This window comes from Notothenia rossii (assembly GCF_949606895.1).
Source record: "Notothenia rossii genome assembly, chromosome: 11".
Taxonomy (NCBI): domain Eukaryota; kingdom Metazoa; phylum Chordata; class Actinopteri; order Perciformes; family Nototheniidae; genus Notothenia; species Notothenia rossii.
Window position 1 is genome coordinate 23,400,907 of NC_136910.1, and position 25,156 is coordinate 23,426,062.

Consider the following 25,156-nt stretch of genomic DNA (forward strand, 5'->3'; position numbering starts at 1 on the left):
AGAACACCCACATGACAGTAAGGATTGTGGATCAGTAGCCTCTAATACTAACCATTTAATAATCATAATAATAAAAAAATTACTTAAAAAACATGGGTTCTGGACACTAAATCTACCATATGTACATTCAAACCATAGATTCAAACATACAAAATGTGACTTAATTCTACCATAGTGTAAATTGGAAAAGCTGATTAATACAGCATTTCTTCAATCTAAATGTGACCTGCACACAATGTCATTTGCTTTGCTTTACTAAGCCGTTTTCACAGTAAGCCCTGTAGATTGTCCACACATTCACATATTCTTTATCTCCCTTTAAGGAGAATTTTGGGAAAAACACAAAATAGTCATACACTTATTAGCGAGATGCCTTTATTAGTCATAACAAAAGAATACTGGAAATATTACAATAATATAAGAGATGAGCATACACTGTCTCTTCCTTCTCCTCTTCACAGCAATCACTCCCCACGTCTGCCTCCGGTCAGCGGACTCTTCATAGACCAGGTGGAGGTCTCAGAGGTCACGCTGACTGCTGCGGGGGGGGGGGGTCATGAAATTAAGTGAGGGTCATGGAAGTCAGAGACAGCTCTGGGAGGATAAGGCCTTCCAGCAAAGACCCCAGGAAAGAGGAGATCCCCCTACTAGATCAGTTGTGTCCTAATACAACGGCGGCCTTAGTAGTCATTCACAACCTAACAGCTGATTTAAGGAAAGACAAAGCAATTTAGTGACACATTAAGGTACCTATTCACTATTCAAATACTGTAACAGTCACTAGTTTTGGCCCTCAGTAACACCTTGTGTTCACACAGATCAGTAACACGTTTGTAAGCTGGGAAAAATGTGCCTGGACAGACCCTTTTACCTTATCAGATATTATTATTTCCTTGTTTGCTGATCAGTGTGTCTATTTCATAAACACTGCCTTATGAATCAAGGTAAGCCCTGTCACGAGTTATCCATCTTGTAACGCAGCATCTTCATTTCTACACATTGTTTTTAGTACTGCAGGATACAAATAATAACAGTTTGTTACAAAATTAATACCTATTTTTCATTAGTACCAGGGCATAATAGTACTTAAGGGAAATTGATCAAAACAAATAAAAACAATCCCTTAAAAATAGACTGAATTTGAATGTGTTTTTTCAGCATGTCATAACCATCTGTTTTACAAATCAGAATGGTTTATCAATATATTTGTTAAGTATTTAATGACACTGTTAGCAACTATGCACTACATTAATACACATATTTAGTTGTAGGATGCTTTCCATAATTTGTTTGTAACCGTTAACAACCTGCTTTGCATAAAAGCAAAACATTATGAAACCAACAGCAACACTTTTAAAGTGATATGATTGCTACCTCTAACACAGGTAAACACATTTCTTTTGGACAAAATAAAATAAAATAAATACAAAATAAAACAAAAAAAAGACTCCAAATGTCCATATAACCAATACTATCAGGTCCTCTTTTGCCAGTCCACAAGTATTTTGTTTCCTATGGCAGTGTAACAGGGTCGTGTGTTTATACTGTTACTGAGCCTGCCTCTCATGCTATTCTAGGCTACATTCTTTTTGTATAGTTGTTGTGATGTTAGAAGCACAGGTGTAACATGGTGTGTAAGACAATCTATTACCATTTAGACATGTTAATTACAAATGATTGAATGATATTTACTGGCATCAATAATGCCAAAAACGAATTCATCCAGCAATGAAGTGTACTGGTCATTCAAATACATGCAAATGCTCTTTACTGATACGACGTTTGTAACAGTCATTTGGGGGTCAATGATATCTGGTCACAACAGGAGGATACTAGGATTAAGAAAGAAAGTCTTATAACCTGCTGAGCTACAACCAAAATACTTCTTGGCAGCCTTTAAACACACGTCTCTTTTGAACACACCATGTTCACACTGCGCTCTCCAGAGCCAGATGTTCTGAGTAACACGTTGATATGTGCATGATATTCATTGTAGCCTTGAACCTAACACTTGTGGCTTGATATGGATTCAATGTCTGGTCACTGAAAAAAGTAACACAGGGATTGACCAATGAGCTCGTTACACATGCTTCTATTACTGTCAAACTCAGAAGCTAATAGCCGTCCAATTCTCTGTATGGGAGACATTTAGAGGAAAATAAAAGAGTTCCTGAGATGCCAAATGATTTGTAAGTCCCTGGGAGACTGGTTCTATCTGAGCAGATGCTGTAAGAGCTGGTCTACTCACAGTTAAGATATCATTTGCCAATTTCCTCCATAATAACGGTAAGAAATGGGACACTTAAGTATTTATGTGTCTGCCTGCTTTGCTGTTAGCTACAGATACCTTTTTAAACTGCTCTCAGTTTGTCTTCCATTGAAGCCTGATAGCTTTGAGTATTGCTTGGTCATTTTATAAATAGATGGAAGGAGCCTGTACAAACATGTTATGTAATGAATGATTTTGTGTTGTGCATATTTTTCCCTAAATAGAAAAAATCCTAATTTTCTTGGATTCTGCTTTGAACAAAGCCTGTGTAAGTAGTTAGAACAGTCGTTTTCTAATAACTTCCTAACTAATTAGTTATTGGCCACTGTATAGCTGGCTCATGATAAGAAATAAAAATTGGGATTCCTGCTACAATCCAAAAAAAGTTTAAATGAAATACAGTAACATAGGGAGACCTATCTTAGAATAGCTAAGGTATTAACTGACGGCACCATTTGACAGGAAGAGAAGAGCTCTGAAAGGTAAGAGAGTCAGTCCATTGCCTGAATTGATCAATGAGATTTGAGAAGGTGCATTAAGGTGCATTAGGGAATTTAGGGCAAAATGGCACAGGACTGAAACATGCTGTGTGTTATTCTAACAAGGTTAAAGGTCTACATCCTGAACTCACTGGAGTCAGACATGTTGGGAATGTTGTGGCGTTAGTATGCAGATGGAGGTGTGGCTGGGGGGTCAGACAGGGAGCTGTGGATGATGGAGCTGATGGACTCCACCCCCTCCCCCTGCAGGAAGGAGCGGTGGTCTCCCTTGATGATGTGGACTGACAGCTTCCCATCACATACCTGGAGACACACACACACACACACACACACACACACACACACACACACACACACACACACACACACACACACACACACACACACACACACACACACACACACACACACACACACACACACACACACACACACACACACACACACACACACACACACACACACACACACACACACACACACACACACACACACACACACACACACAAATCAGTATCTGAGCAGAGAGATATACAAAGACTTTCTGAGGGGGGCCTCGTCAACTAGCTATAAAGCTAAAGTAAAACATGAACATTCATTATTAATTAAAAAATAATAATATTCAGAGAAGAAGAAAAAAAGGAAATAATGAAAATTTGAAATCTGTGTTATATTTAAATAATTTAAAAACAATGAAAATTATTAAATAATCATAATAATAATAGTAGAATAAGTCAAAGAAGAAAAAAAGGAAACAAGTAAAAATAAAAAAGGGGAAAAAAATAGAAAAATGTGATTAAAAGAATAAATGATTATGGACATGACCTCTCTGAGCTTGTAGTCAGACCCCAGGTTCTGTTCGTACTCGCTGCTGGTTTTGGCTCGCAGTAACGTCACGTTGCCATGGAACTTTGTTGTGGGCACGTAGCCGTCAGCAGCCTTCAGCTTGTAGTAGAAGGTGGTGGCTGCGAAGTGCAGCAGCTCCCGGCTGATGTTCTTGTGGGCGGAGGTGATCAGGTCCACCGCCGTGCTGACCCGGGCCTCCAGGTCCGCCAGCGGGAGGAGGACCACCAGGAGCTGCAGTGCAGAGAGACAGCCACGGTTATTTATAGAGCACATTTCAGCTATTCAAAGTGCTTTAAAAAACAACTTAAAAAGGATTAAGGAAATACTTAAAAAGAAACACTATTAGTTACATTCAAATACATTTTGTGTGCAAGTGTCCGGGGCTGTGTACCTTGTTGTATGCGATGCCGGTGAACTGCTGGATGAAGGCACACAGGGCTTCAGTTTCAGCCTCAGACTCTTTGCCTGGGGTCAGCTTGGCCCTGTAACTCTGGAAACCAAACACTTAGTTAACATGACATCATCAACATACAGTTATTTTAAATGTTAAGATTTCCCCAAATGTGTAAATTGCTGTGTACTAAAATATCGTCAGATTATGGTCATGTTGGCTCTTTTCTCTCACCTGGGTGTAAGCTGCCACATAAGAGTGTGATCCGTCGAACAGGAAGAGGTACTCCACAGGTAGGTTCAGGGTCTGAAGCTGGGAGCACATTTCAAACGCCACACAGGCCCCAAAGGAGTATCCAGCGATCCGATAGGGCCCGTCCGGCTGCACCTGTCTGATGCAGTCCAAATAGAACGCTGCCAGAGACTTGATGCTGTCCAGAGGAGCGGCTGGGGGGGGGGAGAAACAAGTATGAGCTTGATATATTGCATAATCGGTTTAGGGAAAAACACCTAATAAATATGGGATTTGAGGGTGGTTCTGGCTCTGAAAATAGCTTGAGGCAGCAGTTGCTAAGCCAATATGGAAAAGATTGGATATACTTTATGTCTGGGAACTTCTAAACCAGTTATTCTAAGAGCATTTCATTGAAACCATTAGGTTCCCTTTGTCCTATATCTGTATCTGTATCTAACCAATTTGAAACCAATATTTAAATTGATTAAATTCATGTTTAAGGGCTATTATAGTTAGGGTTATATTAGTTTTAGGGTACTTGGTTAGTGATTTTTAGCTTGTGAATGTTTCTGTATAATACATTAACTCTTTAATTCTAACAAGTGACATGTAATGTAACTCTTTAATTCTAGGTGTGTTAGTATATTATAAATGCTTTCTCTTTAGTGTCTGGGCCCCTATTCTAAAACTTGGATAGCTAGTTGGGATGTCCCATTCTACAGATCTCCATCATGTCTTGTATTTTGAAGCTTTTTGTGAATAAGATGAATAGAATTGGTTAAAAAATAATACCTTTAGTGCATTGCAGGCCGTAGCAGGGAATGCTGAGTTTGGAGGTGAGAGTCTTGAAGGCGTGGATGGAGCCCTCGATAGGATGGACGAGGAACAGGGCCCTCTCCTGGCTCTGAACCTTGTTGAGGGGGGTCACCGTGGGGCCGTCGGGGTTCACCAACAGCTGGGTCAGATCAGACTCCAACAGAGCGTGAACACTTTCCCTCTTAGCTGCGGTGTTATGAGAGTCTGGCGATTAGGAAGTAGCAAAGACAGAACATTTATCAATAACAAAGAACTGGATTTAGACTGATCTCTCAGTGATATTTACTCATGATCCGCTCTTACTATTACCATTTGTTCCGCTTGGCTTGCTACTGGCCAGCTCTCGCAGCTTGTTGATGGTGATCTGGCGGATTTCCCTCATCGCCATGACGATGTCGTAGTCCCGCTCCAGAGTCTGGCGAACTTCAACACCCATCAAAGAGTCCAGGCCCAGGTCAGCCAGAGAGGCATCAGGGTTCAGGCTGCTCACATCCCGCACACCTGAGGGGGGGGGGGACAGTTAGGATCCTGCTTACTATGACTACAAAGAATTAGGGTAATGATTGCTTTTGGACCGATTTTTGGTTAAATGCCTTGAATAGAGAAAATGTTTTAGGTTGGGTACTTTAACTCCTGTTAGCAGAACAATTTTGCTACACAATTCTACTTTAAGAAACAAATGATTATAGGTGTATGGCAAATCGTATTTTGATCTGTATATACAAGTCATTTCTTTTCATTAAATATAATTATTTCAACCCCTGTACACGGCTTTGTGAAATCCGACCCTTGAGACTTAAAACGTATATTAATATTTTTAAAGGCATTTCGCAGAATATTTATTATATACAGTATTTATATTTGAGATAATTATTTTACAAGCTATGCTTTTTGGCCTCAGGCTTCTACTAACTTTGTTTTGTTGTATCTGTATCGTAAAAATATATAGTAAATAAAGACAGCTGAATGTCTCATCAGCCATTGTTTTTCCATCTCAGAGCACGGTTATAATCAAGTTTCAGGTTTGTTAAACTTGTTGATTTAACACAATTAACTCAACCTAACAAGGAAAATGATTCAGTCATATAGCGTGTCCCTTACCCAGGATGTGTCCGACAGCATCCACCAGGTCTCTCTTGCTTCCCGCCTCACTCTTCACCACAGTCCTCTCCGCCAGCACGAAGCTGGACATCACCGGGCGCTGCTGGCACAGGAAGCGGTCCAGCACCTCCAGACAGGAAGTGATGCGCTGTGGGAGCGTGCCACCGATCACTGCGTCGTTGCCCCCCATGGTCTCCAGCACCACGCCCACATCGCCGATGGCTCCCCACTGAACCGCCAGTCCAGGTAAGCCATCGTGTCTGCGCTTCTCACACACACGCTCCATGGCCGAGTTGGCGTAACCGTAGTTACTCTGGCCAACGTTGCCACGGCCGCAGCTGACGGAGGAGAAGGCCACGAAATGCTGCAGGTCTGGACAAGACTTTCTCGTCACTCTGGAGAGGAAATAAAGCTCATTAAGATCCAGAGAGAAGCAAAGGAAAGGTCTCTGATATTAGAAGAGGGATGGTTGAGTGTGTCTTACTTGTCCAGGTTTACGGTTCCATCATATTTAGGTTTGTTAACATCGAGGAAAAGCTCTGGAGTCAGATTCTCCAACATGCCATCTTTCAACACCTGGTAATGACATAACAAACATGCAAAATAAGTTGAGATGAGATGTGAATTTAAATGTCGAAGTATTTTTAGATCAATAACACCAGAAAGGTTGGTTTTAACTGCGAGTTTGGATTAGACAGCAGTGCTAGCGTGAAATAAACACAGTTAAGAACTTCTGCCATAGTACCATAACATACTAAGGAATAATTCTGTTCAAAATATTGATTATAGAGCAAATACTGGGGCGTCCATAAGCAGAATGTTCAGCATTAACAACAAACAAAAACACTTATAATGCCACTGATGGTCTAGTGTGTTACCATGGCGAGGTGGAAGACCCCCCCCAGAGGGCCCAGTGAGCCGGCCTCAGCGATGAGTCGCTCTGTTCCCTGCAGTGTGCTGACGTCATTGGTCGACACCAGCACCTCCACACCCTGTGACTTCCATTCACGAACTCGCTTCGCCTGGTAACCTAGCAACAATTACAAAGCGGAACTGTGAAAAAACGAGTTACAGCGATAGCACCTAGAGGAATTAGCGCATAACACTGGTAGGCAATAGTAACCATGTAATCACACTGAATACAGCACTAGCAAGGCAGCTGTAGGTAATGGCAAACTATAGTGGCTCAGTCTGTAGGGACCGAAGGGGCGCCGGTTCACGTCCCAATCGGACTAACCAAAAAAAAGGAAGATTTCAGTCTCTGGATTTTACTACACATTTTTCTGGCAACATTAGCGAGCTAAACTTGTCTGTTACCAACTTTAATAACAATACTGACAAAAGCAGTGTTTCTCCTGTAATTGTATACCCGAAAAGTGGATGGGGACACCCAGGAGGAAAAAGTACATACATTTCAAATTTAAATCAAATATTCCAGTGTTTTCCCTACTGTATATTTATCCGTGGCAGACCATCGTGAACTGCAGTGGAGCAGTGAGCTTGACTGGCTAAGGTTAGTTTAACTGAACAAGTGAAGTTAAAATAACCTTTCTGGTAGCCTTCAGGTTATAAGTGCACTAACCTGCTGAATTATTTGATGTTTTTTGGAGGAAATATGTGACGCGATAAATGTGTACACCCTAATAAATACCACAAAATATGACACAATGGTAAGGCAGCTAATCTTGTTGTCTACCAACCATTTTTAATTAGCATTATCCTTTGCGCTGCCTGTGTTTTTCCCACAGCTACATTTCATCACCCCTGACATCAGCTCAGTTACTCCTATAGTGCTTACCGTTCCTGATGCCTGATCTGGAGGTCAGCACCAGTTTGTGGGCTCCTCTCTCAGTGAGCCATTGAGCCAGCTCCAGACCGAAGCCCCCCAGTCCTCCAGTGATGATGTAGGAATGGGAGGAGGGGCAGAAGGTGCGACAGATAGCTGGGAAAGACACACGGGAAGCAGCTTGGACTGCTGAACCCTTCTCCTCATGACACACCTGTGTAAAGAGAACGCCCAGTAAGAGGAAGTAAACTAGTGTGATGTCGGTTTTTATTTTTTTTAAAGACAGAGCCATAAAACAATTATTAACAACTGCAAAACACATATGCCATATATCTTTCAGTTCTTTTTTCTAATTTCAATCATGAAAGCTTGGTATATTTGGAATAAGTGCTAGATGAGACACTGACCTGCAGGAGGACTTTGCCGATGTGTTTGCCCTGAGCCATGTATCTGAACGCCTCCTCCACTTGGTCCCTCTCAAACACTGTGGTCTTTAGAGGCTGAACTACACCTCCCATAATGCCTTCCTTCAGCAGCTTGGACACATCCTCCCACTCATGGTTGCCTTCTTCAAAGAGGGCATCCAACAGGATGCCGTGGAAGGCCACGTTCTTCAGGAACAGAGCCATGCCTGGAGAGATTACAGCAACATGACATCAGAGCCAAGCATGCAAAACATTTACCAGGCCTTGGACAATTAAAAGAGTGGTTGTGGTTTAAAAATGCACTTTGAGCTTTTTATTCTGTGCACAATGGCACAGGCACAATTGCAGTGTTAGTATCAACTCTATAAATAATGTTACAATATGCTAAAGTGTGTGAGCCTGAGGTGAACTGACCCAGTGGGTTGTTGTTTGACAGATCGTATTTGCCGATCTCCAGGAAGCGTCCGTGTCTGGCGAGGCATCGAATACTGGCCTGCAGCTTCTCCTCTGCCAGAGAGTTCAGCACCAGATCCGCACCTGAAACACACACATCCAACATGTTTCAAAACCAAAGAAGAAGCATCAAAAACACATCCCGGTTGAGGACTGCACTAGTTTTTTTAAATCCTAAATTGAGATAATGATCAAATTGTGTCCCAGCAGGGGTTACTACAGAAAGCCAGTCTGACCTTTGCCCTGTGTGTGCAGCAGGATGTGCTGTTCAAAGGAAGTGTCTCTGGAGTTAGCGAAGGACTCTGCTGAGAGCTGAGGGAACCTCTGCTGCAGGTAGGACCGCTTCTCTGCTGAGCCTACACACACACACACACACACACACACACACACACACACACACACACACACACACACACACACACACACACACACACACACACACACACACACACACACACACACACACACACACACACACACACACACACACACACACACACACACACACACACACACACACACACACACACACACACACACACACACACACACACACACACACACACACACACACACACACACACACACACACACACACACGTTAATTCAGTTTCACACCAAGTTTCAATGATGAGATGATTCATGATACTTCCAATTCAGGATTACAGCAGTTTTATTTAAGACTTTTTTAAAACCACATCAAATTAAATAACAAATACCCATTTGTATTTTGCAGTCACACTTGCAGAAGCATGAAGGATACATGTAATATTTTTGAAAGAAAATTCTAAAGGTTTTTAGGCCTATGTGTTATAGTACTAAGACTTTTTAAGGACCCATGGAAACCATGTAGTTATGATAAGATGATGACAAGAATGACTACAAAAATTTAATAAAATAACGGTCACTGTGAATAAATAAACATTCCGCAGTGAATGAGAAATCCTATCAGAGCTCATTATTTTTGTCTGTATGACAGTGTGTAATGATGAGTGTGAAATGCTCACCGACTGTAGTGAAGACTTTACACTTCTTGCTGAGTGCTATGGCGATGGCGGCCTGGCCGACGCCCCCTGACCCTGAGTGGATGAGAACCGTCTCGCCGGGGCGGAGCCTGCCACGCACAACCAGAGAGTAGAAGGCTGTGGCGTAGACCACCGGCACCGAGGCCGCCTGCTCCAGAGTCCTGAACACAGCAGCATCAGGATGTTATTAAACTATTATTAAAAACATTTATTATATAGTATGGAGTATTTATGCTGATGTGACAGCATCCATGCAGAAACGTAGTTGTATATTTAGAGGACAAAAAGGCAAGACGCTTGTTTATTCCATGTGTAAGAGCAAATGATACAAGTACAAATCAATGTTTGTTTATTCAGAGGTTCCGCCGGAAAGGTTAAAACATTTTTTACCACAAACACAGCCGTACATGCAGAACACACACTGAGGTCTCGCTGACAAAGCTTAGTGATTGTGTTACCGAATGTCGTGTTTTTGAATGCTAAATTAGCAGACTAAGTGTTCAATTTCAAACATTCTTATTTAGACATTCTATTCAAAAGACAAGGATATCAGTGTGTCAATTTAGTCCAGCCTAAAGCGTTGGATTAGCCTCCATGATCACAGTTATGTAATGAGATTGCAGATGCTGTTGGAGTAGTAGGAGCACCAACATGTACTCATACTTTATAAATACAGTAGGCTATACCCAGGGGTGCACACAACTTTCTCAGTGAGGTACTCAGATGAGTACCTGCAGTCAGTGTTTGGTACTCCAACTTCTGGCTCCCCTCAAAGTTCCCATGAAGCCCTCTGTATCACGAATGTCAGCGCGGGGGGGGGGGGGGGGGGTGCTTGTGGAGTATGAAGCCCTCTGTATCGCGAATGTCAATGGGGGGGGGTTGTGATCAGCTGTTTTAGCACAGTGCTGCTGTACAGACCGACGTTAACAGCAGCCCTGTCTGTGCACACGGAAACCGACTCTGTCGTCCGGTGATCTAACCGTCTTCTGGAAAAGCTTCACAAGTACGTCGGTACGCAAATGCGCTTTGTGACACAAGTGACGGTACGCATTTCAGATTATTGCCGCGCATGCGTACCTGCGTACCACTTATGTGCACCCCTGGCTATACCAGTGTTTCCAAAGTGGCCCCGACCCTCGGGGGGCCGCCAGGGGGCACCCGGGGAGTCACGCAAAGAGGGAAACAGGATTTGTTTTTTTTTTAAGTTTTTTTCTTTTAGATGTTATTAATAACTTTATATCTATCAATCTATGTGTCCTTTGATGCCAATCTTTTAAAGGAGAGGTGTCATGGCCATTTCCACTGATCATAATTCCATAGTTGAGGTATACTAAAATAGAAAAATACTGTGCAATTTTCCAAACTCACATTGGTTTCGCATACAGCATCTCTGTAAAGTATGTGTATTCAGCAGTATTCAATTTCTCGCCTAAACGGCTCGCTGCAGCTCCCCCTCCCCCCTCCGTGATTTCCTTGTTTAGCGATACACAGCCAAACACAGCCAAACTCAACCACAAAGTCACAGCCGAAATAAAAACAATAAGTGTGGCTTGATATTGAGTAAGAAAAAGGTTTATAGGTTGATAAACGCTGTGAGAATGGGTCTGCAGAGAGAATTTCACGCGATCCAAACTGTCTGTTCTCAGCCTGCAGCACGGAGCAGAAATCAGCAGGGCTGCCTGCACTGAGTGTGTGTGTGGATTGGTCAATTTGGACCAATCAGCGGGGGCTTAACGTAACGGCTCCGCGGACGTAACGTAACGGCTCCACGGATTGGCCCATTTAGTTCCGGGTACGTGCTTACGAAAGCACGTACCCGGAAGAATCAAATGACGATGACTTCATGATGACGTTTCACCAACGAGGCGTTTTGGGGAGGTATTTTACTCGCTACAGGGTGTACTTTGAGGGTTTTGACTCTGCACACCGTTTACATGCAGAAAAACCTTCATAAACACACAAGGGGACGGGTAATAACCGGAAAAGCATGACATGTCTTTTTGAATCACACAACTGCCCTTCAAGCCAATCAGAATGGAACTGCCGCTACTGAGAGTGAAACTGAGTATCTGCTCAGCTTTTGGAGCAAGTGAGAGCTAGTGAATATTTCGCTCTGCAGCTGGATGAGAGCACGGATTGTTGTGCATACATCAGATTTATTTCAGAAGACAACTTTGTTGAGGAAATATTATTTTGCAAAGCACTGCTTCCAGTGAGACATTTTCCAAGTTTTTGATGAGTACATCATCTCAAATGGACTTGACTGGTCTCGTTGTGTGGGTGTGTGTTCAGATGGGGCAGCGGGGCTATGACAGGCAAAAAAAGCAGAGTGACAGCTTTTATCAGGCAGAAGGCCCCAAATGTAGTGGCAACACACTGCATGCTCCATCGTGAGGCACTTGTACACATCATTAAAAAAAAAAAAATTGCAACAGGGGGGTCCCCGCCAGAGGATAATGCTATATGGGGGTCCAAAGTTTGGGAACCCCTGGGCAATACCATATTTGGAATATAGTGTCTGCAGCTCTCTTATTCTTGTTTATTCATGAACAAAAATAAAGATAGCATCACAGTAGTGTGTACACACACGTGTACGTGTACACACACACACACACACACACACACACACACACACACACACACACACACACACACACACACACACACACACACACACACACACACACACACACACACACACACACACACACACACACACACACACACACACACACACACACACACACACACACACACACACACACACACACACACACACACACACACACACACACACACACACACACACACACACACACACACACACACACACACACACACACACACACACACACACACACACACACACACACACACACACACACACACACACACACACACACACACACACACACTGACCAGCTGGAGGGAACATCCCACAGGAAGCGTTTGTCAGCATCCACACATGTAGCCAGGCCTCTGGCAGGAAGCAGCCCCATCACACGCTTTCCAGCAGGGTCACGACCGGAAAACTCCATACCCAACATGCACTGCTGCAGGGCCAGGTCACCTTTATCATGTACGATGAAAAGGAGAGGTAAGTTGTCTAATTGCGGGCACTACATGATGCGGTGGGTTACTGTGTGAGACTTCTTGCTGTGTGTCTGATTCACACTCTGTACCTGGAATAGCGTCAGGCGGCAGCTTGCCGGTGGCCAGCATGATGTCTCTGAAGTTGAGCGAGCTGTAGTAGACGTGACACAGCTGCACATTGGGGTTGCTGGGCACAAAGTAGCGGAGCGGGGAGGCAATCCAGCGCAGAGAGGAGAGGTCACCTCGAGTCAGCACATTGACGTAGGCCTGCTCCGTCACTTCTTCACTCAGATCTGTCAAGCAAAAACAAAGACACATGCTTCAATGGAACCATAAGCCAAATGGACTATCAAAGGGAAGTCATTTTGTTTTGCTTGGCATTAGGCTAGACAGTGGTATGCGGTACTGAACAGTGCCATTGCAACAATTACATCCTATAAAGCCTCTCATTTGTACTTTGAAATGTTAATATGAATAAATGAATGAAAATCCAGAAAACAGAGCTGATATCCTGCCAATAATACTCCTGAAATAATGAATAGTTGCCATTAAAGTAAGCAGGAATACAAATTGCGTGGATCTGTTATCCGTTTTCATCAATACTGAATTATTTTAAACTTTTTTCCACATCTTTCCTCTAAAACACATATTTTCCTCAACAGCAACACCAACAGTGTTCTGCCAATACTGATGTTGTTGTTCGACAGTACATCTGTTATCCAACTAACTGAATATAATGGTTGTAGTTTAACCCTTGTATGGTATTCGGGTCTGTGGGACCCGTTTTCATTATTTAGCTAAAGAAAAATGATATGATAAATAATTTTTTCAAACCCACACTCAATGGCCTTGGCTCATTATCTGAACACATTTTCAATGACCACCCACTGTACCCCCCCTACACATTACATAAAGGGTGTTCGGGTCCACTGGACACAGGGCTAACAAAAGTGTGGAGATTGTAGGTCCTGTGCAGGTGTGTGTGTGTGTGCAGGTGTGTGTGTGTGTGTGTGTGTGTGTGTGTGTGTGTGTGTGTGTGTGTGTGTGTGTGGTTGTTGATAAATTGAAGCACGGACACCTGTCTGCTCTCACATTCCCGCATTATGTCTTGTGGGAACCAATCTTAATCTTTTTCCCACTCTATCCAAACTGCAAATTTGGGGCAAGACACAATAAATATAGCTTTGCCAGTTTGGGTCCTTATCACAACTGATCAAGATGGCCAAACGATTCTCTGCTAAGAGGGGCTTGCAAATGATTCTGGAAGAGAGAGAACCATATTCTTGATGATGTAGAGGAGGATGAAGAGGTTTCAGAATGTGAGGATCACATTTCTGAGAGTTCTGAGTCTGACAGTGACTTTGAAGAAGAGGATGAGATTGAGCATCAACTAGATACACAAAAAAGACGAGCCACAGGACCAGCCGGTCAGCGGGCAGAAAAACGAGTAGCACTTTAGTTCATTAATGCGATCTAACAAATGTAAAAGGGCAAATATTAACCATATGTGCCGTTTATATTGCTTGTAAATCGAGTAAACATCTGTTGAGTATTTGAACATAAAATAGTTTGATTGTGTTGAATTGAAGCCCAAAAAGGCACTGACTGAGTAACAAAAATATGAACACCACACAAGAGGCGCTTTCACACAGGAGCACTTTTCCCGTTTAGTTCCGATAGTTCCTGGGATTTTGCGCGCACACCAAAAATAAAACTTAGTTCATGAGAACTTTTCCCCCATTTTCAGTCTCTGCTAGAGAGGTGGTACTTTCCTGGGGAGAAAAAAGTACCAATTTCTAATTGGCTGGGTGAATTGCAAACCACGCCCTGTAAAACTCGGAAAGGTTTTGTAAAGCCGCCATTGTATTTGCTGGCATTAGCATTATTAGCATTAGCATTAGCCCCGCGCACCAACGGAGAGAGAATAACTTATGGCAACACAAAAAAAAACATGGGAGCGGTGGATATGAGGAGGTGTCGGCGTTCTGGCGATTTACTCGGAAGGCTTCAGTAGAAGCTGCTGGGATTCCCAGCAGCTTCTACTGAAGCCAGTCCCCAACTCCGGGGACTTCCGGCCGGGGACTTTGGGTGGCGGTATACGCCGTGAAGTGGTTTGCGGCCTACCAGTAAACCCAAAGCAGAAGAAGAATAAGTGACGTCAGCGGCTTTGCGTAATCTTCCCTCAGGGAACTTATTCCGGTGTGAACACGATCTGCTAGATAGTTCCATGGGGGAACTAAGTGCAGGGAACTAAGTACGGCCAAGTACTTGGTGTGAGAGCGGCTAAGGGTTAAAACAGTGGCAGAACCATATCAATCTAACTAGAATATGTGAATATGAGATTTGATATTAGTTACCTTGAGTGATGAGCTGGTGCCTAAAGACGCCCCACTGTCCGTCTCTGAACACGTTCATCACCAGGTCCCCCCCCAGCACCGACTGCATCGACTCCTGACCCGGCTGGAGACTCGGTGCTACTGAAGACTCATTCAGATTGGACACAAATGCAGAGCTGAAATGAAAAAGAGAGACCACAATACAGAAAATGATTACATGTACCCAATATGTATGTTATGTATGTAATGTTAGTAATTTTATAATACACAAGGGACACTAGTAATCCAATTTAAACATGCGTCCCCCAGAATCAGTATGCAGTGCCACTAACTGACTAAACAGCTAATTCAGTCAGTCAATTACTAAATTATTAATAGCATGAGATAAGGTGTTTCAATTTGTTATGTTTGTGTGACTGAAGTGTCTAAATGTGTGTTTGGCTGTATGTGTTTGGACCCTAATAAAAAATAGTGCTAGTGCTAATGGGGATCATTATAAGCTCATTATAAAACGTACAAGTCAAATCAAGCAATCTGATTGGTTCTTAGCCGTGGTATATAAGTTACTTTTCACAACAAGTCAGTATCCCTCCGCGTCTGAGAAAAACAGTATACCGTTGGGCTGAAAAGCAAACTGCCTGCAATTTGCTTTTCATACTGGAACAAGAAAGCAGCGGAGAAGTAACGGGGCAGAATCCCTCCTTTTTGATGCAGTGGTCCAGACATAGACATCAAAACATATTCAGTGTGCAGTTCCTTTGGCATTAGGTCAGGGATATCTAGATACTTTTAGGTTTAACATAATGAATTGTGCTACTTTTAAAGCAAGGAACGATGTTTTCAAATCTGTAATCAAAGAGGTCCGCAAAAACACTATCGACCAATCAGATTGCTTGATTTGAGTTGTCAGTTTTATAAATATATTTAAATTTCTTCCGTTTACGAAACAAACTTACAAAGCATAAAATGGAAACATTTAAGATTAACTTCGACCTCCGGGGGGGTCTTACTATAGTATTGAGGAGTGGATTGAGCAGTGCCTATCTCCAGAAAAAAAAGCACCTAAACTACGACATGCAGAGCTACGTGAAGAGCAGGTAGACCAACTGGAAAAGTACCACCATTCAAAAGCTTTCTGATGCGGGTCTTGAAACAAAGCAGAGAAATTATGACCGTTAGTGGCCACAGGTGCGAAAGCTCTCTCCAGAGCTACTGGAAGCCCAATCTCGGGGACCGGAGAAAGTGGAGCAATATTCTCACCACGCCAAGCAACAGCCTCGAACAACCTCAACCTATACAAGTGACCACGTAAGCAATACTACTGATGCTGGACAGTTTTTCAGTGGATGCACAATAAACAGCAACATACACATGAATGTAAATAAACAGCCAAATAATGGATCAACGCTCTCTGTCTAATATGTTCGCTTGCTGTTAGTGTTGTTGCATAGCAACCACCTTGCACTATGTTTTGTGCAGAAGGCAACGGAGGGACTATTTTATTTTGAACATCATTATTTACTAATAAAAACTATTTAAATTAGAGTGTGTATTTTTCTTTCATGTTGCCACACTTGGTAACCGTTTTATAAAAGCAATAGCTCACTTCAGGCCGTGGTATATGCTCATTATATCACAGCTGAGGGGCGTGGTTCGGCCCTCCGCTTTGCGTCGGGCCGAACCACGCCCCTTAGCTGTGATGCAATATGATATAATGAGCATATACCACGGCCTGTCGTGAGCTATTGCTTAATTATAACATATAATAAGTAAAACACATGTGGGATCAATGTTTTATGCACTTACAGTATACAGTCTTAAAGGTAGAATTCTGTTAACATAACAAAAGTTGTAATGGTAGAGATCAGTCTTACCGTATTCGGTCGCCCCCTGGCTCCTGCCGTAGACAGTTGACCATTCCCACAATGCCACAGTGGGCTTGAGAGGCGGTCAGCCACACTGGTGTGTCTGATGGCTCTGCCAGCTTCGCCTGAAACACAAAAACAGTTAGATGATAAAATAAGATAAAATTAACATTTATTAATTCCCCGTACGATAATTTGGGTGTCATAGCAACAAAAGCAACAAGAGTAAAACACACAGTAGGACTGTTTTCAATGTGTTTTTTTTAATACAAACAATGTTCTACTCCTTTTAACTTGACTCGATGAATACATAATGGTTGAAAGACACTGGAGGACATATACAGAAGCATTTTAAACTCACCTTGAGTGTTTCCACCCACTTGTAGTCGGTGCTGTCCACAGGCAGGAAAAGGGGCTGTTTGACAGAAGTTTGACAGCGACACAGAAAGAGGGCGGAGCCATAGAAAGACTTCCTGACAGTCACCAGGCTGAGAGAGGCCTCAGAGAACACCTTCTGCCATTCAGCCTGTGAGGAGAGGGAGAGAGTATCAGCAGAATATCAACACACACTGACACACTCGATCTGAGGTTAGCATCGCCACTCACTTAACTAAAACTAAAATGGTTTCTTTGGGCTTCCAGCTTCGGTGTGTTGAAAGTATACAGATTGACATACCGTAATTTTCGGACTATAAGCCGCGCCTTTTTCCCCATTTTTCGACGCTGCGGCTTATATAACGGTGCGGCTAATCTATGGATTTTTACAGCTAACGGCCACTAGGGGACCTCCTAAATCTATGGATTTTACAGGTTACAGTCCACCACCTTTAACTCTATGGGCTCTATGGCCGATCCGCACCCCCCACCTTTAAGCGGCGGGCTCCAGCAGGAAAAGCTGGAGGCCGGAAAAGAGTGAGACAGGTAGCGCGCAAAAGTAAAAGTGGAACCGAGAGTGGTACGAGAGACAGAACGAGAGCAAGACAGACGGACATTACGAGAGTGAGACACTTTGTCCCCGTACCACTGGATGAAAACCACTGCTCTAGATCACTGCCGGTACGTGCGCTGGGAGCGCACCGTTAAAGTTTGAAAGTTGAAAAGTTTGTGTGTCTGAAACGCTATGTGATACAGTACAGTTTACACAGCACAGTACATGTTCTGTAGCTACTATTGCACTAAATGGTAACACTTGAATACGTTATGCAAATACGCAACTTGTTTGTTGAAATGTTAATAAATGGGAGCTTCCTCAAACAGCCATCTCTTTCCCGACAATCCCCTCTGTGCACGAACCCTTACATATGCTAATTAAACATTAAAACACCTGCGGCTTATAGTCTAGTGCGGCTTATATATGTACACATCATTCAATTTAGCTGCTGCGGCTTATATTCAGGTGCGCCTTTTAGTCCGAAAATTACAGTAATTATTGAAAAAATTGCTACAATTTTAGAGGTCGCATCATAGGGATGTTAAAAAAAAAAAAAAGGGAAATGTAGTTACTTACTATTTTACTGTTTATATCTTACAAAACTCAAGTCTCTCTTCAAGTCATATAAATACAGAGGCCTGGATTTCTGCAGGTCTTTAAAAAATGTCTGGGGTCATTAATTTGTTATAACATTTTAATATCAAAATACACATTTATGATATCCAAGTTTTAAAGTAAGCCTTTTATTTGGTTTGTCTTAAGACATAATCTGCACACTTTTGTATACTTACTCCTGCAGCTAATGTTAGAACATATGATGTACAACTCACATTTATAGAATGTAGCAATAGGATAACAAATACTACTAGAGCATATCATGAACTTTTAAAGCTCACTTACTTTTTACCACTAGAGGGCAGAAACTGTCCTTTTTCATTTAATTTAATATAATTTAAGCATAATCGCATAGAATACCCTATGTTTAACATTTCAGCATGTTACATGAGTTTACATTCTTTCAAATAAAACACAATATGAGAATACAAAAGAAAAGAGGGGAAAAAAAGCAGTAGATATAAAAAGGTAGAAGGGTAATGTTATGAAGAATTGATTTGCACATTGTCTCCACTAACCTGTGTGAGGAGTCCTTGCTGGGCGTTGTTCTGAGCGGTGCTGGAGAGGAAGGCGACCATCTCCCCCAGAGTCTCCCCCTTCAGCAGGGTGTGGAGGAGAACGAACCCCCCCTCTTTGGCTCCAGAAGCCAGATTTGCCAACAGCACTCCAGGGTCCGTCCTCAAGGGGCCCCAGGCATGGTTACACACCACGAGGTCTGCTACTGCGCCTCCAGGGGCCGGGCCTGTCATGGGGTCCCACTGAGCTGAGGCCACTGCCATCTCCTCCAGAGTGGCCTGGTGGGGGGTCATGAGGTCAAGTTGGGGCGCTGTAGCAGTGTAGTCCACCCGCAGCATGGGCTGGATGTGGAGCAGCGATAGAATGCGAGAGAAGAGCTGCCCGTCACTGGAGAGAGCCTGAGAGGGGTCAGGAGGTGAAGAGGGTTAATACTAGATCTTTAGAGACTATCATCCTGTGTCCACATGGTGTCTTTTCTGAGAGACAGCATCTTTTTTTAAATGGTTTCTTATTAGGAGAGAGTACATAAGTCTTTTTTCTAAGCGCACCAACATTTTTATGTGCCCGGTTTGATCACTTCTATTGGTTCAAAAAAGCCGCGGGTGAAGTCGTAGAAATTGTGGGAGAAGCCTGATTTTATGTCTTTCAGGCCGAAACTATCATAACAAAGACCCAAAAATGTTTTATAGGCTTAATTTAACCAGGAGATCACATTATTGCAAATCTGCTGTAAGCTAGCTAGCTAACGTAGTTATTTCAGATATACTGACAGAACATTAGAATAATAAACCAGACTAACTCTGCGACAGTGACAGACGACTTTATAGTCCTGAACTGCAGCAAGTGCTCCGAATCCATCTGTGTGCGTCACTTTTTACTGTCCCCTGGTTTCCGTTGTGTTTTGAGCTCCTTTTAGTGTTTTGTATTTGCAGCGTTTCAATTATGCAGTGCTTTTGGTAAACGCTGCAAATGGAAGTGTTTAGGGCCGTTGAAGTGCCTTTGCACCTGTCGGCCACCCTACTCTCCCCGAGCCTCCTGCCTGCACCTTTCTGACAAAAATACGCTCTGTGGACACAGGGCCTAAATCATAATTCATCCATTCTGAATCTACATGACTTTTGTTTTCTGTCAGTTTTTAATCTGTTACACAGTCTTACCTCCAGGACTTTGATCTTGCCAGGCATGCAGTTCTCCAGGGTAGTGTCCAGGCAGTGTCTGAGGGGGGGGTTGTCCAGGAGGCCCTGCAGCAGCTCGTCCTGCAGCAGGCACCCCCGGTGCTTCTCCACAGTCTGCTGCAGTTCAGAATGAAGGTTTCCGTTTAGCTCCAAGCCGCAGAGCAGGGTCAGCAGCCGCAGCAGGCCCGGCTCAGAGGGCTCCGGGCTGGGGAGAGGGCCCTCTGATTCCCCCTGCAGGCCGGGGATGGACAGCTTCACACCATGGGGGGCCAACTTTCGCTGCAGTCTTTGTATTAGACCTGGATGCAAAGAGTGGGGAAAAAGTCTTAGGAAATGATGTGGGAGATGATACAAAAAAAGGAAACAGGTTGAACAAAATAAATAAAACCAACAACTTACAACAGTTTAATAAGGCCATATGTTTTCTATAAGTTTGAGGATTAGGTCTGCTGTTGTGTCATGTAAACTTCAAGCTGTCATAGCAAATAAAAATGTCAAGAAAATAGTAAGTATCGTAGTAGTCATTTCCAAGCAAACTCTTCCCACCTATGCATTCATTTGTTCCAACTCTCCAACTTGATCAATCTTTTATAAAAACCTAATTGGAGTTTGGGAAGAAAAACTTGGTTCCAATTTTTGAGAATTTTGGTTCTGCCTATTGGTTCATAAATATACATAAGGCACTCGATGGATGACGCTGCACAAAGTGATATATTCCGTTTTTGTTGTTGTGTCAGCACCATGAGAAGATTGGTTGCAAAGGTAGGAGGCCGTGATCCACGGACTGTTCTTTAGCGAAGCAACAGATGGCACCTATTAAAACTAACTTGTGAATCATTTAATGAATGAAAAGATTACTTTTGAATTATCGTAGTTAATAACATTAACTGTATGCAATTAGTTGATGTCCTATGAATATAAAAATACATATCTATTGTGAATTTGAAAATTAATTGTGTAAAGGGTTTTAAAAATATGTTTTCTTTCTGTGAAATAAGCATATGACACACTAAAACAGTGTTTCTCAAAGTGGGGCACACAGACTTATGGAGCATTGTTTTATTATCACTGTTCTAGCAAAGGGATTTTTTTTCTTTTTGTTGCTCACGTTCATATTGATGTATTTTAAGAAATGTTACATTGGCCCATTACGTGACTATTTGTGTTAGGGGGGCCCAACTTTTTCCCCCCGCCTGACAGAAAAAGTTTGAGAACCACTGCACTAAAAGAATAGAAATTAGGAAAATGTATGGTTCCCATTCCTATAAGTTATGTTGTCTTGATTATTGTGAGGTCATCATAACAAAGAAGTGTGAAGCGATGTCAACTTTGCATTGCCTCACATAAGAAATAGCAACATTCAGAAAGCCTTCCTGGCAGGTGTCTGTACCTTTACAGAGCCTGAGCTGCTCTGCAACCTTCCCATTGGACGTCAGGCACTCTGTGTCCACGTAGGGAACAAACACAAACTCCTCCAGGGTGGGGGGGCTCTGCTGCTGCTGTCGGCGGGGGGCCACAGTGGCGTGCAGACCGCTGATCTGGACTCCACCGGCAACAATGTGGTCAAGGCAACGGTTTACATGGACATCGGCAGCTACGGGAATGAAAGAGATAATTAGTTCAAGACCTATAGAAGGTTAGCACGTTAGCTCAGTTCCAACATTTTAAATATCTGGACACAAAAGAGAGGAATTTATATTTCTAAATGGCATAGGGATCTTTCTATATACATTATCTGTTTACAGTTTAACCTCTAAACACCACTTGTTTACATAATTTGGACATGAAAGAAACAATTTTTTCATTAAAGTGAAACCACACCTTGTTTTCCCTCAGCGTCGTCGCAGACCTTCTCCAGATGCAGAGATGGGTCGATGCACACGGAGCGGATCCTGGTGGGCAGACGCAGACTGCGCCCTGACAGCCCCACCACCATCATCTGCAGCATGGTGTCCAGAAAGGTCACCCAGTTTCCGGACCACTGCAGCTTCCCACTGTCTCCTGGAGGCAGCCAATCACATTACGGTAGCCAATCAGCACAAACAATATAGAACACCAGAGTGTTGGGTTGATAAATGAAAAACAGACACACACCTGCATTGTTGGATTCTAAGATTCCTTGGAAGGTCTTTCCGTAGTCGTATCCGCGCAGTCGCAGCTCTTTGTAGATGTCATGTGCGGTCAGCTTCATTTTGGAGTCACCGGCGATGTAGGCCACTTGGTTTTTTATCTGACTGTGGAATGAGTCAAGGGCTGCATCCTCCAAGATGCTCACCTTACCTGAAAATCACAAGGGATAAAGAGCAGAAGGAAGGCAGAGGTTACTGGTGAGACTGCATTTTGAAAATAAAAAGGGGGGCAACAAAAGGATCATTTTCTAGGATTATTGCAGTTTATACACAGAAGCAGACCCTGATGCCTAGGTCGACCTCTTGTTATGGATCATCTCTACAAGGGACTGACGTTGATTATCATTGTCACTGGAACTGCTGGTTGAGACTTACACATCGCTGCATAAACCCCCATTACTTCCATTTTGTCCCATTGACACATCAAGTAGTGATCAAAGAGGATAGGAGCCATACCTGATAGAGGCATATGAATACTATGTGGTGGACTCATTATAATGCAGGCCTAAACAAAGAACCATATAAAGTAAAAAATGTAATTCAAATAAAATTGGATCATAAAACGTATGACAGACATCCTTATGTGGAAGTAGTCCTAAACCTACATCTATAAGTAAGACAGATATTGTCTAGGATTTGGAGGCATCAAAGACACACATGCGCCGATTATTGGACTCAAACCCGGGTCCACTTTATTGGGGAATGAGCCACTGTACATGGGCCGCCATTTCTACCAGGTGAACTATTCAGCCGCTCAGTGACACAACATTTGATGTTGAAAACACGACATAGACCAGAAGTGAAGTTGACTAAAACCCACATTTCTAAATCAAACATTCAAATTGAAAGAAGTCTGGTCTGTCCAGAAACTCTCCTGTGTGTTTGCACTGTCAAACAATGCAGGTTGAGAATCTACGTACCACTGACAGCCAGGTTTCCATTCTCTGAAACCTCAAACTTGTTGGTGGAAGGCATGAGGTGCACCTTCAGCTGGACCGAGCCTGTGATGAACAGAAAGGTGAGGAGAGAAAAGAGACATTACAGGTTCATCATTACATCCTAATCAAAGACCCCCCTCAATGCTCACACCCCCTGCTGTGCTCTCACCGCTCTTTGGCAGGATGGTGGCCCTGTGGATGGTGATGTCCTCAAAGGTTACAGGGGTGCTCTCCATGACAGCGCCTAGGCTTCTCATCAAGGTACGCCAAGCCAGCACCAGGTAGCCCGTGGCCGGGTAGAGGACACGCCCATCGATGCAGTGACCAAGCATGTAGTAGTCTGGAGACTCTGGGTTGATGTCTATTTTTGGCCAAAGAAGGGTTTAAAATCTAAATTTAATTCTAAAGCACCTTTTCTTAATATTAATATGACAAAAGAAAGCAGAACTAGTTTTTGACCCAGATGATAATTTCTTACCGATATTATAGACAACGGCAGAGTTGGATCCTCCTGAGCCTGAGGAGAAATCCTCGGCCTTGGGAACGTCCCAGGTCTGGGAGTGGTCCCACTGCAGCAGGGGCGAGATCAGAGGGGTTCCCACCGGCACAGGGTACTTCACCGCCGGGCAGAGGCTGTTACTGTCCACGTTGAGGCTGAAGAGGAGCATTAAAAGATTCAATATTAGCAATCGGAAACTGCTTCCAGGAACAAAGAGAAGCAAATGGACCTCAAATTGTTGTTTTGTTATGACTAAACAAGATAGTAGTAAGTTAGGTAAGGTTGCAAGATTTATGCCTTTTTTTATTTTAAGCCTTTTCTCAAATCTTTGTGTCTTATAATGTTATCTATGCCAACTAATTGAAAAATAACTGTTAAACTTTGTAATTATATTTATATTTTCAGATTCCTTTTTGATTTCCTTGAAATGTTTGTATATTGTGTTGTTCTCATAGTATGTATTATCTACTTATGCCTTATACGTATGCTCAATAAAGTCTTTATATTAAATGATAGGTAATTATCTAATAATACACACATTGACATTTGTATCTATATTTATATATATTTAACATAATTAAAATTATCCATATATATCAACACCTTTGCTATTCCTTACATGTTTAATTTCCTTTATTTATTATTTCTTGCTTTATGATCAAATCATCACCATGTGTTCGACTAAACATTGAAGTGAGGCGTTTACTGACCCGTTCATGTAGATTTTCCCAACGTTTGACAGGAAGAACTCCAGGTTGTTGGCGTGGCCTCTCTTCATCAACGGGAGGATGGAACATGTCTGCTTCAAGCTACGCTTCAGGATCGCCTGTGCAGAAAACGAGCAGGAAACATGTTAAGTTAATCAGAACATTGGCAGTCTCTGTAGTGAATGAACTCTATAGGACTACAATTCCCAGGACACAAGGGTTCTGTGGTCTTGATTGCATACCTGCAGCAGAGCGTGAGGGGCTATCTCCACAGTCACAGCGTTCTCCGGCACCAGGCTGAGGCCCTCGTGGAAGAGCACGGGGCTCACCAGGTTGTTGACGTGGTAATCAGCCGAGCTGTACAGAGCCAGAGGAGAGTCCCAGTCTGCCTGAGGGATGCTGGTGCTAACCCAGCGGGGGGAGCGCAGCCGAGGCTCCTTGATCACCTTCACACAAGAAGACATTTCACATTACTTATCAAAAGAGTGCGGCAGCAATGAGTCCAA

General features: G+C 43.0%; 1 protein-coding gene across 1 annotated transcript in view; it reads right to left on the reverse strand.

Moving 5' to 3' along the window:
- Positions 1–358: 358 nt before the first annotated feature.
- The window catches only part of fasn (fatty acid synthase), a 44,490-nt gene continuing 19,692 nt past the window's right edge, over positions 359–25,156 (reverse strand). Inside the window, exons 14-42 of the mRNA XM_079657677.1 lie at positions 24,893–25,096; positions 24,654–24,769; positions 23,923–24,098; positions 23,614–23,805; positions 23,427–23,507; positions 22,472–22,657; positions 22,199–22,378; positions 21,768–21,971; positions 20,360–20,676; positions 19,205–19,600; positions 17,502–17,666; positions 17,150–17,265; positions 15,297–15,451; positions 13,029–13,232; positions 12,766–12,916; positions 9,829–10,007; positions 9,058–9,177; positions 8,783–8,905; positions 8,351–8,574; positions 7,956–8,157; positions 7,036–7,187; positions 6,642–6,733; positions 6,158–6,552; positions 5,366–5,557; positions 5,033–5,260; positions 4,241–4,452; positions 4,007–4,105; positions 3,595–3,846; positions 359–3,072 (exon numbers count right to left, since the gene is read on the reverse strand). Of these exons, the coding sequence (XP_079513803.1) occupies positions 2,932–3,072; positions 3,595–3,846; positions 4,007–4,105; positions 4,241–4,452; positions 5,033–5,260; positions 5,366–5,557; positions 6,158–6,552; positions 6,642–6,733; positions 7,036–7,187; positions 7,956–8,157; positions 8,351–8,574; positions 8,783–8,905; positions 9,058–9,177; positions 9,829–10,007; positions 12,766–12,916; positions 13,029–13,232; positions 15,297–15,451; positions 17,150–17,265; positions 17,502–17,666; positions 19,205–19,600; positions 20,360–20,676; positions 21,768–21,971; positions 22,199–22,378; positions 22,472–22,657; positions 23,427–23,507; positions 23,614–23,805; positions 23,923–24,098; positions 24,654–24,769; positions 24,893–25,096 (5,454 nt within the window). The 3' untranslated portion in view covers positions 359–2,931. The remainder of the gene's footprint in view (positions 3,073–3,594; positions 3,847–4,006; positions 4,106–4,240; positions 4,453–5,032; positions 5,261–5,365; positions 5,558–6,157; positions 6,553–6,641; positions 6,734–7,035; positions 7,188–7,955; positions 8,158–8,350; positions 8,575–8,782; positions 8,906–9,057; positions 9,178–9,828; positions 10,008–12,765; positions 12,917–13,028; positions 13,233–15,296; positions 15,452–17,149; positions 17,266–17,501; positions 17,667–19,204; positions 19,601–20,359; positions 20,677–21,767; positions 21,972–22,198; positions 22,379–22,471; positions 22,658–23,426; positions 23,508–23,613; positions 23,806–23,922; positions 24,099–24,653; positions 24,770–24,892; positions 25,097–25,156) is intronic.